Here is a 15,527-nt window from a genome sequence, read left to right on the forward strand (position 1 = left end):
AAAAGTTTTATCTCTTTTTTTAAGCTGTGTTCAGTTAGAATATATTGAATACTTTTTATTCTAGGGACTAGAATAAAACAACTATTTTTAGTTTAGTTTAACAACTATTCATTTAGTTGCCTTAATGAACTGCCAAAATACTAACTGCAAATCAATAAAAAGAGGGAAAGAAAACTAACTTAAATTTTTGTGATTTTAAAATGTTGACTGTATTCCAGATTTTGTCTTTTTGAGTGTAGGTGTATAATCCTAGTAATGCAATCAGTTGCAATGATCCTAATACACTGTATTTTGAATGCTGAAAAGCCTGTGTGAATAATTATCTGGAATACTAAAGAAAAGCTGTCAGTTATAAACTTGAAGAAAATTCTGAGGCAGAACTCAGAATATACTTCAATGACCAATGAGACACTAAATGTACACTTGTCAGGTGGTCCACACTTTATTTTCAGATGCCTCAGTATTTAATTTTGCTTTTTTTTGCAAGCTTTTTCAAGAAAGAAAATTGGCAAAATAAGATAAATGATCTGCTACATACGTTGCATGAATTCTATTAAACACTCATTTATTGCAGTATATCAAATTAAAGTAGTGTAGTTTATACTGGCAATGATACTTAGGAACAATCATGTCCCAAGCAGGGAGTCACGCTCAATACAAGTAAATTCATGTGATCAGTAGGAGGAATATGAATTAATTGAGAACAAACCTTAAAGGTTAATATCTTGAAGGTGAAAAAACTAGATTTTTACCTTTTAAATGTTATTTAAACAACTGCATTTAGAACTGATCATGACTGAACTGTGGAAGAAATGCTTTTCATAAACTTGTTGCTCTTACAACTTGCCCAATTTGCTGTAGTCTTCAGGAAATATTCTGAAAGACTTAAAGGACTCAACATTGGAACATATAAAAAATATTTCACTGACAAGCCTCAACAGAAGATTTTTAATAGACCTGCAATCTGTAGACATTCCTTCCCTCACACAGTAACACAAGTTTTGTAAAATCCAGACTTCCGAAATGGAACAAACATATATTTGCTAAGATTTACTCTTTTATTACAATGCTTTTTCATGCACTTAATTTTTCATTTGCATCTTTGCTACTGGAGTCTTTTCCTAACACCCTGTACTTAACTTCTCTAATGAACAAATCATACTATATGAATAACAGCATCTGCATCATAATGAATGCCAATGCAGACATTGAAAACTATTTTTGCAACATTAATTTTCAAATAATGTTTCAAAAACTGTTGAAAAAATGTATGAAAAATCTATCCATATGCACAAACAGGAACAAATCTGTGAAACTAAGGAATTTGACTCTGCGGGGGAATATATGTGAAGACAACAAGGACAATGTGAAATTTCCATTACTCTGTAACAGCTGGACCGCTCCCCTGCCACAATTCCTAAATCCATAAGCATACAAGTTTTGATATTCCTTGCTATTAGTGACTTCTTTTATTCCTTTAATCTGAGGGACTCAGTCCTAARTTTTACATGATTAATTTCATCACAYRAATTACATYAGCATTCACTGTTYAASATTASAAGTTAMATGCAGTACTAGCTGAAAAYATRCAGTAACTRTTGAAACAGAAAASTGCCAGTCAGATTTKTCTCATCATGCAGTCAAGATGGACATTGGCCTGTTTCCTTCTCTGCCAGTGTCAAGTAACTGGGAGCCTCTGTTTTCAGGTTTGAAAAAGACCGAAAGGATCAGACTCAAAAAGGTGAAAAYTGAGGAGGTTCATGAAAGACCAAGAACATTGCAAGAACAAGCTAATATCATGGACAGCACTGTGTGTGAGAGYTCTGTGTCTTGATCTATCTGTTGCTTTTTCTTCCTATTTTTRCTATAAAAGATATGATTTTGCAATTTCAAAAGCTTTAAGATGAGGTTTAATGCCCAGGTTTAATTCAGCATTATATAAATATTGCACAATTAAAATAAAAAATGCTCATCCATTATTAAGTTTTATTTTTAATTGATATCCATCCTCTGCTTTTGTTTTTTAATGTGTTCATCCTCTTAATGGAAATACAAAATTAATTGTAAATTCTTTCAGTAAGTATTTGTTGTTCACTCTATTAGTGAGTTTACAACAATWCTTTGGTGAGTACAATACCAAAATYATTTCTRTGGCTGGGAACAAAAACGTTATTTGTGTTAAACCAATTTACAGTCTGTGTTTCAAAGCTTTCAAACTACCATTCTCCCAAACTTTCATGGAAGATAAAAAAGGCAACAAATGTCATCTTCTTTACTCATCTAATCCACTATCTCAAAAATTCGCATTGGCAATGGAATGAAAAACATTTAAGTAATTGCTGTTCTGAATGCAAGTAATGTCTCCTTTTTGAAATATTTGGTGTAAATTTGTCCTGCATTTTAAACTTAGACTTTGAAAAGATGCCTCAAAAATAATCAGAAGCATACTCAAAATGATGCCTGTCCTTTGAAGCTGAGACTGAGAGGAGGAAGGACAGTTCTACAGTCATAGAAGAATATGAATAAATTATATGAAATTAGAAAACTTCTTGTCCTTTTACACATGCATATCTGATTTATCATTAGAACTGCACAGGTGCACAAAAATTCAAGAGGATGGCCAGAAGATAGATCACATTCATTTCATAGATTGTGACCCAATTTCTGCAAGTGGTTGGCAGAGAAAACATATGATTTCCAATTGAKGAGCCTCACCAGATTACTACTGAGRATGACAGAACAGAGACAGCTGGGTTTAGGGAGGCAGCAGAGGGACAGATGCAGCCTCGTGCTAACAGCTCACCCAAAATGAAGCTGAATTACATTCCCTGGTTTTCATACTCGCGGGTCTTTCCTCTCTGTTCGTCCCCTCTCTGAAGGCACAGCTCCCACTAATGCTGTTTTATCTCCATCTTTCTTTGAGTTGTCCCATAACTAGCTGATGCCAAGTCCTTTACTTGACTTCTGCTTGTGAAAGAACATACATTTGAAATAGGAAACATAATTATAAAAAGGTAGCACTCTATCATAACAGCAAGAGAAAATAAAAAATTCACACCTTTCTCCTACTGCCTTTCATAAATTTCAATGCATGGAATCATAAAATCATTTTCGTTGGAAAACAGCTTTAAAATCAAGTCAAACCATTAACCTAACACTGACATGTCCACCACTAAGTTGTGTCCCTAAGTGYCACATCTGCATCTCTTTTAAATACCTCCCGGGGTGATGACACTCACTTTCATAGGCAGCCAATTCCAGTGCATGACAACCTTTTTGGTGAAGAAATTTCAGCAGTAGTCTCATTTCATTTACCTGCTTTGCTCATTCTTATTTATTTGTATCCATATTCTCAACACCATTCTCAACTTTACAGTTAAAATGCAAAAAAAAATAGTTTTAAAGTACTTGATAGCCTTAGATACTGAGTTAGATTCTGTTTCAATTAGAGCATGACTTTTTAGATGAAAAACATGTACAAAGATCTTAACAATTAGCAGGGGAGAATTTTTTACTCATAGCAAACCCYTGACAATCACATCCTGCTTATGTTCCCAAGCTACTAATTGCTCTTTGTTCTACCTAAAATAATCAAATCACTTGTGTATTTCCATTTCTTTCAAATCTCTACTCCTCACAATGTCAGAAACTGCTTCTTTTTAAATCCTTTTTGCTCTACTCAACCAACACAGTATAAGGATGACAACTCTACTTTAGGAGAGTTTCCTTTCCTTTGAACCTGTACAACCATCTTTCAAATTGCTACAGTGAAACCCCATCAATCTTTGCTTAGAAAACTTTAATTCCTCCTGGTTTTGAGGTTTTGTGCAGTGCTTTTTTTTTTCAAAAACCCTTGAACTCGTTTATGAGACATTTCTTTAAATAGTCATGGTGCTAAGAGTTAAGATATCTTAAAGTTTTCAGTTTACTCTTATTTCCTATTAGTTTTTTACATTAAAAATTTTACAAGATTATAAAAAACAGCAATGAAAGGAAAGAAATCCAAAGTTTTCCAAGATTAGCCAAGAGATAGAAAGAAAAYTTGAACTGAGGTTGCTCTTAATTTTGCATGTATATACTGAGTTAAATTCAGATCTGTGGGGAGAAAGACAAAATTCACAACATCTTCCCCCTAGCTATCCCCCATTTCCCCTGGCTCAGCTTCCCTCCTTCATTCCCAGCTCCTTTACCCCACACTGGTGCAGCATGGATTGCTATTTCCCTGCTGTAAGTTTGAGGCCAGCACTTCACCGTGCTCCTCTCTAGGTACCAGACTGGTAGTAGATGCTCCACATTTTATTGGGTCAAAGATGAGAGCAGAATGCAGATAATGCTTCCCAAAAGTGGGTTTCCTTCCAGGATTTTTCCCTATCACATTTCAAAGGCTTCCAGCCAATGGAGATTTTACAGATCTCTGGTTTCTCTTGAAACAATCAAAGCTACAACAACCTTTTACAAAAATCAAATAGCCTAAATATTGAATTTCTGGGTTACAAGCYAGAAGAATATGAGTGCAAGGGTAGTCCCGGGCACTTCAAAGACCCACCTGTATTTCCTACAGGTGTGATTAACTCAGAAAACATATTTCCACAGTTTCCAAAAACATAACTAACAAAGATTTAAACGCTTAAGCTTTAAAAACTTTAGAATTTGAGTGGCATGCATCACACCTGTTGAGCCGAGTTTCTACAAAGAGTGCTTTCTTCTCCTTTGACTCTGTTTCCTGTAACAGCAGGAATGGGAAGCAAAGCCAGATGATCTGACATAGGCAGTGAGGCAAATGGGCTGACAGCCATCAATAAAAGTATCACAGCAACACCTTTCCTGCTAAAGTGTGAATTAACACAAACCAGTTACTACAAGTAATTAAAAGATACCTCAGGCAGCTAAAAGTCAGGGCTGTGGCTGTGTAAATGCCTAGTCTGAATGTGTTTGATCAGCTTTACACTATCAGACCCCGTARTGAACTCCACACCCAGATCATGCAAGGCAAAAGGTTCACCTGAGGCCTCATGGCCCAAAGGGACCAGCACAGCAGGAAACATTCACAAATCCCAATCCAGGGCAAGATCTCTTAATGGAGCTGCCACCCTGACTTTGTCTCTTCCCAAGGTTAGTCTGTAGACTTGGAAATTATCATGACATGCCCACACACACTCATAATACCTAACAGTATGATATCGATAAAATACCTAATAGTCCTACTTGTGTATAATTATCAGATTATTATTAATGACACTACACAATTAAGAAATAAATGAATGTGAAATAAGAGGTTTTTTTCTCCCTAGACACTCATTCACAGCTCACTTAGGTAATGCTTTAGGAAACACTGMATGCCTTTCAATGTGAGTTGATGTAAACGGAACTCAGAGCACTTAAATTCTCTCTTGCATGAGGGGTTTTTCCAAATTATTTCAAAGACAATGGGGGGACAGACCTCACTTCCAGTGAGAATCCACTGACAAGAAGTCCCAAAGATAACTTTGTCCTTGCAGTTGAATTTTATAATGCCAGTATAGTTAATTTCATAGTAAGTTCTTCAATTACATTCCTCAGCAATGTAAATAAATGCTGTTCCWCTACCATACTGCCTCAACAGATCAAATCATGATACAGCATTATTTGGGCTTCCTGCTTTGCTAAGCTCATTTTTGAGGGAATTATTAGCCAATCCCTTACACAAAAGCTAAAACAGTGCTGTTAMAGATATTCTTTACTCAATTTTAATGAGTATTAATCTTCAGGCTTAAAAACATGCATTTCAAGAAGCTGTGCTGGAGTTTAAAATTTTAATTTATTGGACTAATTGATAACTATGGTTAGAGATGTGTTGTGTGAAAATGTCAGGAAATGCCAAATTAAATCTCACTGCTTATGTTTTCAGGTAAAGTTGGTACCAATTGTAGCTTAACACTTTTAAAACTGTGTAAATAAGTCTTTACTATTTTAAAGGCTGAACCAGGAGTTTTAAGTTGCATTAAGAAGAAGCAACAGTTGTTTCATGACAAATCTCACAATGAATCAGATAATTAATTCAGCACARAATTCATGAAGCACTATTTATGTCTGTAACCAGTTCAGTATGCCTCTATCAAACTAGACAAGACACGATTTAAGTTTTATACTAATATATTGTGTGCAATAAGTCCACTATTTATATTTCATAAAAAGCAGTTTCAGATGTTTCCTCTGGCTGAAAGAACACCTTTCAGCTCTGGCCAAAGAAGCTGRGTGGCTGCCTCTGGACACCACTCACACTTGTGCAGCTGACCACCACCATGATGAGATTCATCTTCAACTGTGTGCAGATGATGAGGATGTTTTTTTAAATTTATGAAATACTGCCCAGAGAAATTTAACATATTCTATACTCCAGGGCTGTGTAGGCATAGATTAAAAGGTTTGACTTTTTTWAAATAAATTTCAAAGCCATGTGTTACCTTTGCCAGATGAGTATTGATCCATTTTGTGAAAGTCCGTTTCTGCACTGACTCTTGCTCATCTGAGAATAAAAGAAAATTGGTTTGATTAGACATCACTGGATACATTCAGATTTACATGATGGAAGAGTAAAATTCCCTATTGACAACAACAAATGCATTCTGTATTTGCTAGGAATAGCTCTATATTTTGTTGAGACAGTCAATATTGCCTCTAAATACTCCAAACAAATACTTTGTATTATTACAATAATGTTCTGATTCTTGACCATTTAGAGTTTCATGGCAAAGTTCAAGTTTTAACAAGCCAATAACCAGAAAGATACCATTCAAAATGTGAATGTCAAGATAAATTTGAGTTCTAAATTCATAGTATACTTACCCAAGCTCTGAGCACCTAGAACTTCTCCATATTTTTAAACTAGAATCCACAYCTCTGACAGTCAAACTGCTTTTATACAGAAAGTCAGTTAGGGACTTAGAAAAAAATATTCTCGGTGTGTGTATTTGAAAATGTTTAGAATGTTGAATTAAAGATCAGAAATTGCATTATCAAACTTATTTGTCCTCTGGAAGATCCTGCCAGGAAGGAGCCATTAGCTGGTTCAGGCAGTTTCTACACTGCTACTCAGTACTTCCCTTAGTCCTGTCTTGAAGCACTTGTCTGATTTATGGTGAATTTCCCTGACTGTCACAGTGYCCCTGCGGGACAGCTGCCAGATGCACAGATAAAAATAGCTCCCAAATKAGCTCCTCCAGCTTCAGCARCAAGGGTCACAGCGGTGGAGGGAGGAGAATCACAGCACTATAACCAACCCACAAAGTCCTGCCCCTTCCTTGTGGGTAATCAGTTTTGACACATGGAATAATGTCACAACAGAGGTATTCAAATATTCATGAGGGAGATTTTTCTTTCAAAAATAGGAAAAAAATATCTATTTAATGGAAAACCAAATCATGCTATTACCATCATCAATTCTGAATGAGCCCCTTCATTTCACAAMAGAAAATTCAAATAAATACAAGCGCTGTTAAATATTCACTTTTCATAAGAACGTGTGCATATCCCAAAGCCTACAGATGGAGCATCTAATTGTAGCTACTGCATTTGGTGACTTGTGCAGGACTGAATARCGTTTTTCCTATTCCACATCTGTAAAATTAAAATTGTATATTCTGTAACACCCATTAAAGCTCTGGAATAGRAAACTATTAAGCCTGTTGCATTACTAACAAGCATACAAAACATCAGGAKCTTAGCTCCCTGATTTACACTCATGCAGGGTTGCATCACAATGAGGGTACATAAAGATAGAAATCACCACACAAAATTCATAGGTCAAAATGTTATCTTCAGTGAGACAGTGCTAGCTCCTTGACCAGGTACAAGCTCCCATAAAAAGTGTCTGTGCATTGTAATTCAGGGGTATTTTCTTTATATGTAAACACTATCTCACATATCAGTAATACCAGAGGAGAAAAAGACACCCACACTCTCCAGAATCTATTGCTAGACTGTCACACTCTATGCCTAAGAAAATAACTGTGCATTCTTTATTTTCCTTTGAGATCATTGTGCAGGCAGTAAAACACAAGTTTTTAAAATTTATTACATTCTCAGAATCCACTTGTTGCACTCATGGGCAAGTCATGAAAAATATCAGTAAGACACTGCATTATGCTTCATTCTATAGGGACCATTTTTGGCAGGGAGGTGTCTTGACTTTGTATGTGACAATAGCTTCTATATTCTGAAAAACAGAGTTCTCACTGCATGGTTCCTATCCATGAACAAGCTGCCTTCTTTTTGACATACACTAAATGTCAGCTGTGCTCTGCAATTCCATATCTAGACATCCAAATTAACTTCCATGGAAGCACTTGCACACTTTTATTGCGTTGTGTGTGGGTGTAGGGATAGAGATCAGGCACACACAAAATCAGTCCAGTTCTGCCTTCATTCACACCTCTGTAACTTGCAAAAACAAGCCTGAACAACAAGGGCATGCCAAAAGAAATAAACCAGGCCTTCAGAAATCAAACTTCTCATCAAAGAAATGAGTGAAAATGATTCAATAGTTTGTAGTTCCAGTGCATCTTGGTGATTTAAGAAAAAACTTTCTGAAAAGAACTGGAAATCAGAGAACCAGCTTCCAGCTTCTAAAGAGACACTTTACCAGCACAGGTAGTACACAGTTTCAGTCATACCAACAAAGAGCTGAAATAGCCTTTCTAAACAACCTGTTTCAAGGGAATTTATGTGAGCAATATATTCTTTATGAGCCCAGTTGGAACTACTAATAATAAAGTTTTCTTGGTTTTAGCATTTATTCTGAATAGGCTTAAAATAAACAGATTTTACCACTGTAAAATCCATGTCTGAACATAACACAAGTAGTGCATTGATTTTAAAAATTACATTGTAAATAGACTTTTTACAAATTTCCCTGRAAGCAACTGTGTTATTTTCATTGATTACATTCTCTGCAGAGGTACTGTTTATCCATATCCACATGACGTGTGTCACACAGCTCCTCACGCTCTCCCCACTTGCAAGGACTGTCAGATCCATACTCCACTTACCCTGCTGGCACTGGAAGAACTCGGGCAGCACATTCAATGAGGGAACATTTCTGACACCTGCACCTTTATAGCGAGCCATAGGCACTGCTGCTGCTGCTGTGGATGCTGCTGCGGCTTCCACCCCTCTCCCATGTACAGCGTTTCTTCAGAATACAGCCAGAAGTAATTTTTCCACAATGATCCAATCTCTTCCCCTCACTGGAAATGCAGGTCTCTTACACAAATCCCTCCACCATCTCTTATCAAAAAATTCACACAAAGCCAAACCTTAAAAACATCCTTATATTTTCCTGCAGAGATGCAAACCAGCTGTATTGGAAACAGCAGTTCTGCTGGCCTCACTGCCATCATCCTTCTCCACTGTTTTTCTGTGGAAAGATTTTATTATCCTAGCACCAGCCAATCCGTGAGCAGAAATCTCTGATGTCAAGAGCTTGAATAATTCATCCAGGGACCGTGACAACCCAACTACATTGCTGATATCCTAAAGCAAAAAGATGTGTGGCTGCAAAAATTGATGCAGCTTTCTCACCAGTGCTTTCTTAACAATACAGTGCTCATTTAAAGTGGCTGAATGGCATAGACCACCTTCTCCATGTGGTCACACATAGACAGGTAAACAGCTTTTAAAAACAACCACTTGGGTTCACTGCATGCTCTAGTGAGGCAGGGATGTCCTTCAGCTTTTCAACTGAAAGTGGAAGAAACAGCAAGCAATGAATCTGAACAGACATGTAGGTCACTTAGCTTTGAATAATGTATTTGATCTGTTGTACAAGGGGCATGAAACACATATAAGGACACRGAGAACTTTTGGAGTGCACCTAGAGTGCACCTAGTGCAGCTGGAAACATATTCAAATTTCTGACGATATGCAGTACTTTCAATTTCATGAAATTAGAGCACCAGAGCACCAGTTTGTTTTTTTTTTTTTTTTCTCTGGTAAAATGAAGGTAGATATGAAACATTCTCTGTAGAGATTAATGTTATTCCCCTACAGAGCCCAACAGARTATACACACTATTGAAATTAGAGTAACTTTTATTATGCCATTATTTCGAATGTATCATTATAGAGGTCAAATTCAAATKTCTGTTTCTGTAAAACACAATGATTCTGACAACATCATTCTGCATCTGAAAGAAACTTTAGAAGAACAAATATCTTCCTTTAATTGGCTGGAAATACCTTAATATTTCARTATCTACATATCTCAATACAATATTCTTTGTAATATTATTACAAACCTTTTCTCTACCRAAGTGTCACCAACAGACTGCTTTTCTAGAGGAATTTTTTTATTAGGAAGAAAGAAWTGCAAAAGTAATTGGATATATTTACTTTAAAACATTTAGAACAAATTATTTTCACTGAACACAACCAACTATGCATCTTCAGGTAGTCATGAATATGTTGATGGAATATTCACCACACACACTTTTTATAATTTCTGGTATCGTGCTGACAGGTGTGCACTGTGCAGCAGCAGATGGCACCTAAAGCAGCTCTAGCACCAGGTGCTGGGGGGCAGGATGGTGGGAAGGCAGCTCAGCTCAGGGGGACAAATACTGGGGTCTGCTTCAAGGTAACACAAGAATGAGACTCATGCACAGAGCCAGAGTCACAGCAGAGTCAAGTTCACACAGGTCTAATAAAAGCATCTTGATTGATTCTCACAGACTGAATAATGTGAAGATTTTTTGTGTTTCTTGCTTTATTGAAATGCAAGTCCCTCACAGCTTCAGTACCCTTTTTTTGTTGTTGTTTTCTTTGGTTTTGATAGTTCGTCACTAAAGGCATCAAAGAGCTTTTGGTTTTATTTTCTTTTCCAGGCTTTTGTCATACTTCTAAATCAACCTRGTAGTACAGAAAAGTGTGCCAAAACAGCTGCAATGTTTCAATGTCATTTGAGAACACAACACAGCATAAAAAGCAGTGGACAGCACCYCAGTGGAAAATTTTGATTAGCAACATGTCATACATTCCCCAGGCCTTCGAAAAGTTATGTTATATAATAATTTCTGTCTTCATTAATGATATTTTTAACTTAAAACAGCTGTAGAAAAGCTTGCAGAGTGAAAGCAATAATATGGAGACACTGCTTATGAAAAGGGGAAATATTTTAAGCTACATATTTAATCAACACTTTCATAACAGGTGGATTATCTCAATTAGGAATACTGCACAGAGGCAATGGAGATTCATTTCTTGTCCTTTAAACCTCCAGTTAATATTTTTATGGGACAATGCCAGGAAAGTTTTGTTTTTTAAAAAACTGCAACAAACAAATTAAATTTTGTGGTAGGTTATGTATTTTTTCTAAGTTGCTAAGTTAAATAGTAACTGTAGGCTTTAGGATGAAAGAAAGGATGCTAGGGGCAGTGGGAACAAAGAGAGAAAAATTGTTTTCAGCAGCCAYTGCAACTCAGTTGACAACAAGACTAAGCAATACTGATAAAAATAATGGGAATATATATATTAAATGCCTCATGCATTTATCAATTTTTTATACTTTAAGCAGAATGACAGGATTTGCCAATGTGCAGCTTTTGCAGATATACGTCTACTGAACATGCTTTACCAGTGATGGTTAGAGGGTCACAGCAACAGACCATTTAGCTAAACTTCCAAAATTTGGGATCTAGGTCTACACATCACTCATAGCCTGTTCCACCACTGAGCATCAGCCTGCTCTCCATCCATTTCTGCAGAAAGAAAATCCGTGCACCAGGGCTAGAAGGCAACCAGTCCCCCTTGGCCAAACCCCTACTGGAGAAAATGATGGGGATCAGCTCTCTGCTCTGGGGCTTGCACCAGCACATCCCACTGCTCCATCTACAGGTAACCTTAGCACAGTCCTTTGGGAGACAAAGGTTTGGTGTCATTGGGAAGAGTGGAAATACAGAGAACCACACACACACTGGTGGAATAATTAGCAGAAATGGAAGTGCAGAGAAGCAGGCTCACATCTGGAGCAGCATTGACTGCTGTGTCACATGCTGCTGCACAGCAACTGGCACACAGCTGAGGACTTTCTGCTCTTACTGTCTGAATTGTATTTACAAAATAGGTATTTTGGGTTTACATTTCTTATTGATTTCCTTCCCTTCTAAGACAGAAGGTGTCTRTACAGCCACTATTTAGAAAGATATAAAGAATGATCCAATTTATCATCCAAAGAAGGTTGCATTTAAAAGAAAACTGGTTAGAATAAAGTGCAAACTGAACACATCAATGTGTATTTTGTTCCCAGCCTATTTAWTGCAAGCACAATCAGCAATCAGTCTCTCTGGAAGCACTTGCTGTGGACTGTGCAAGCAGATTAAACTTTTGAAATCTGGGAAACCAAAAAATTAGACAGCACCAGAGAGTGTGTGCTTTAACTCAGGCTGTTGGCTCCACCTCACAGCAGYGCTTAGACTGTCACAGCATATGTTCATACTGTGGGACTTGGGAGAATTCCAGTCCTTAAATCCAAGGTAAGGCCCTGTTGTGCCCATATTCTCATGAGCATGTCAGAGGCCCCTGTGCCACCCAGTCTCACATTATCCCCCACTTTCCTGTTCTCTGGTTTTCGCAGGAAGGAACAGAGCATGAACAGAGCACAGTGCAGTGATTTAATCTYGATTCTGAGAAGCCAGGACATGGTCTGGACTGCACTGCCATAACTGTCTTCACTTTGATCAGAAGGGCTTCCCTTGGTGCTTGGAGAAACAAATGAGGACAACATGATTTCTGCAGTGGATTGGAGGATAGGTCCAAATTGCCTTTTTTTTTTTTTTTTTGACTTGTGCATCTTTCCACTTTCCCATCCTTGCAGCATACTTTCTCCTATTTTGTGTTTTGAGGGACTAAAAATAAAACAAACTGAAATTAAATTGCTATCTACCATATTTTGCCTGTATGRGCTGCATTTTGTTCTTCTCCACATGTAGAAGCAGAATACATTCGTAACTAATYAATGAATGTATTTGAATTTTATGTTTACTGTGTATCTGCCTGTGCTGCTGCACTATTTTAATCTGCACCGACTGCTGTCTGAATCTCCATGCGATGTAAACATGTTACTCGTGTATGAATCACTTTCATAGTATCCACACTCAGCTGAATGCAGTCAGAAATTAAAGCACCATCACACAGAAAGCCATTTCAGGCACACTTAATTCATTTTTCAAAGCAGCACCCTTGAGAAGATATTAACCAAAATCAGGGTACCCAACATTTGAGTTAATCATGCATAATGGCTTCAGCTCTGTCTGAAAGATTCAGGATTTGCAGCTCTGCAGGTGTCTGTTTATTCACCTGCTGGGSACAGGTGCCAGTGAACTTAAGTGTTCACACACACATCTTTTCCTGCACCAGTAGATAAGGTGAAAACAATCTGATATAACTGGTCAGACTCAACCTGACAGTTTTTCTCATAATCATTTATTTTCCTTATTTATATACTTAAAGAGTTGCTTTGGATGGTGACAAATCAGAGAGAAATCCAGAAGATCCAATGAATGTCATTAATAAGTATAACTATCCTACATAGCATTCATATTCCAATCCATTCATGCTAATAAGTAGGCACACAGGTTTAAAAACTGATTTTTCCTAAAGGCTTTAGTATTCAGTAGTTATGATGAAAAATTATTATCCTGTCTATAAACTACCTRCTACAGTAGCATCTGCAATGACCACAATAAAAAAATCACCTAAACAATTTTTTTGTTTGTTTTTTAAAGGTCACTGCAGTTCTGCAACCAGCATCATGTTGCAATTTACATATTTTGCAGCTGTTCTTTCTCATGTCTTTTTTCTATGTGAAAACCTTGTGTGTAATTACCTTCATGTGTTGTTGGTTCACTCCCTTAGAGCTTTTAATAAAGTCAGATTTAAAAAAAAAAAAAAAGTAAACCATGCCTCAATGAAAAGCAGTCTAATTTTTAACAGAAGTCTTAAAGACAGGCAGTACTCACATCAAATCATTTAAAGAAAATTATTTAAAGAATATMTTTTAAAAAGTTGGTTATAGATCTAGGTAATCTAGATCAGTACCAGTAGGTCTACAAGTATCTTTATTAGGRCTTTAAGCAGTCATTCTGCAGTCARGAGARGTACTTAAAAAATACTTATATAAAAATACCTACAAGATCAGATTGAAGCTAGCAGATTTCTGAAACTGAAGCACAGGCTCTGATTCCATCTTTTACACACTGTGTGTTACTTGCATGAACTCCCACAACAATGGAGAGTCTTGCTTTCCTGAAGCCAACCTTGTCTGGCAGGCAAATTATTGTAACAGTCATCACCAATTAGCAGTGGATTTGCTAATATGTTTTGACATTAATAGGACTTCTCATAACATTATACACTACAACCTTTGAGAGAGACTCCATCCAAAAATGTCAGAACTGAATTGGAATTTGAATGTTTAATGTTTCTCTGTCATGAGACACAGAAACATTAATGCAGCAAATGCGTTGCTTGGAGCAAATTTCTATTACTAGTAGTAAAATTATAATTTTTCTATGCCAAAAATGACTTCAATAGCCTAAAAACTGTGGAAAAACCCTTACTTGGATTAAAAAAAACCCTCAGAATCTACTGAAATGAATCAAAACTAATGGAGTCATACTGGACACATGCTGTCCAATGGATGAAATCAGGATATAAGGGTCCTTTACTACAGTATTTTTTTTAGTATGTTGTTCATGAATTCAGAATATTCACCAATAATTATATTAAACATTTCTATTTGTTTATAGTAAAAAATGTAGTAATAATTCCAATACAAATAAAAGAGACTAGAACAAAACAACAGAACAACYCAAAATCAGTAAAAACATAGACAYGGTAGTAAGGGTGAAAGCAATACTWAATTYTGTGGTACTAAGTAATATATCCTGCTATGCTGTAAGATGAAAAACAGCACACCACACAGAAAGAAAGCAAGCTGGCCAACAAACACCAGGCAGCCCTTTGAGATGCTAACTATCCAAAAGTGAGGGATTTTCAAGGTAATCAAATTGGGCAATGTYTTGAACAGAAATAGATTTCCCTGCAAATGACAATTACTTGTGTGATCCTCCTTCCTGCATCTCTGTGCTGTCTGCGCTACATGATGCATGAACATTTTGGAAAAATGCACTATTTTGGCCATCATTTCTGATACAGTCCATTCATAACCAGTGAATACTTTTCATGAAAGCGGCATAGGAGCAACCATTTTGAACTTCAACCACGTTTATTCTCAAGTTAAATAACCAAATAGCTCACTGGGAACATCAAATGGCCTAAGTATTCAATGAGCCCTCAAAGTGGTAAGAACCATAGATCTGTCTATGGTGTTCAGTTCAGCCACCAAAGGTAAAAGAGGCTGCTCAAACTTCAAGGCAGACTGGTGAGTGCAATTCTATTARGATTTGTTTCAGTAAAAACTTCATTCCTACAGACAACTCTTTTAGGGTAACTAAGTGCTATCTAGACCTGGAAGACTGTGTAATTGCTCAGTCA

At 36.7% G+C, this 15,527-nt stretch overlaps 1 protein-coding gene across 1 annotated transcript in view; it reads right to left on the reverse strand.

The window, feature by feature from the left end:
* LOC130579259 (nesprin-1-like) overlaps positions 1-15,527 on the reverse strand; it is a 104,177-nt gene that overhangs the window by 54,878 nt on the left and 33,772 nt on the right. Inside the window, exon 2 of the mRNA XM_057375912.1 lies at positions 6,444-6,505. Within this exon, the coding sequence (XP_057231895.1) occupies positions 6,444-6,505 (62 nt within the window). The remainder of the gene's footprint in view (positions 1-6,443; positions 6,506-15,527) is intronic.

Source organism: Malurus melanocephalus, unplaced genomic scaffold (assembly GCF_030028575.1).
Source record: "Malurus melanocephalus ecotype Western Australia unplaced genomic scaffold, MMel_1.1 scaffold_264, whole genome shotgun sequence".
In the NCBI taxonomy this organism is placed as follows: Eukaryota; Metazoa; Chordata; class Aves; order Passeriformes; family Maluridae; genus Malurus; species Malurus melanocephalus.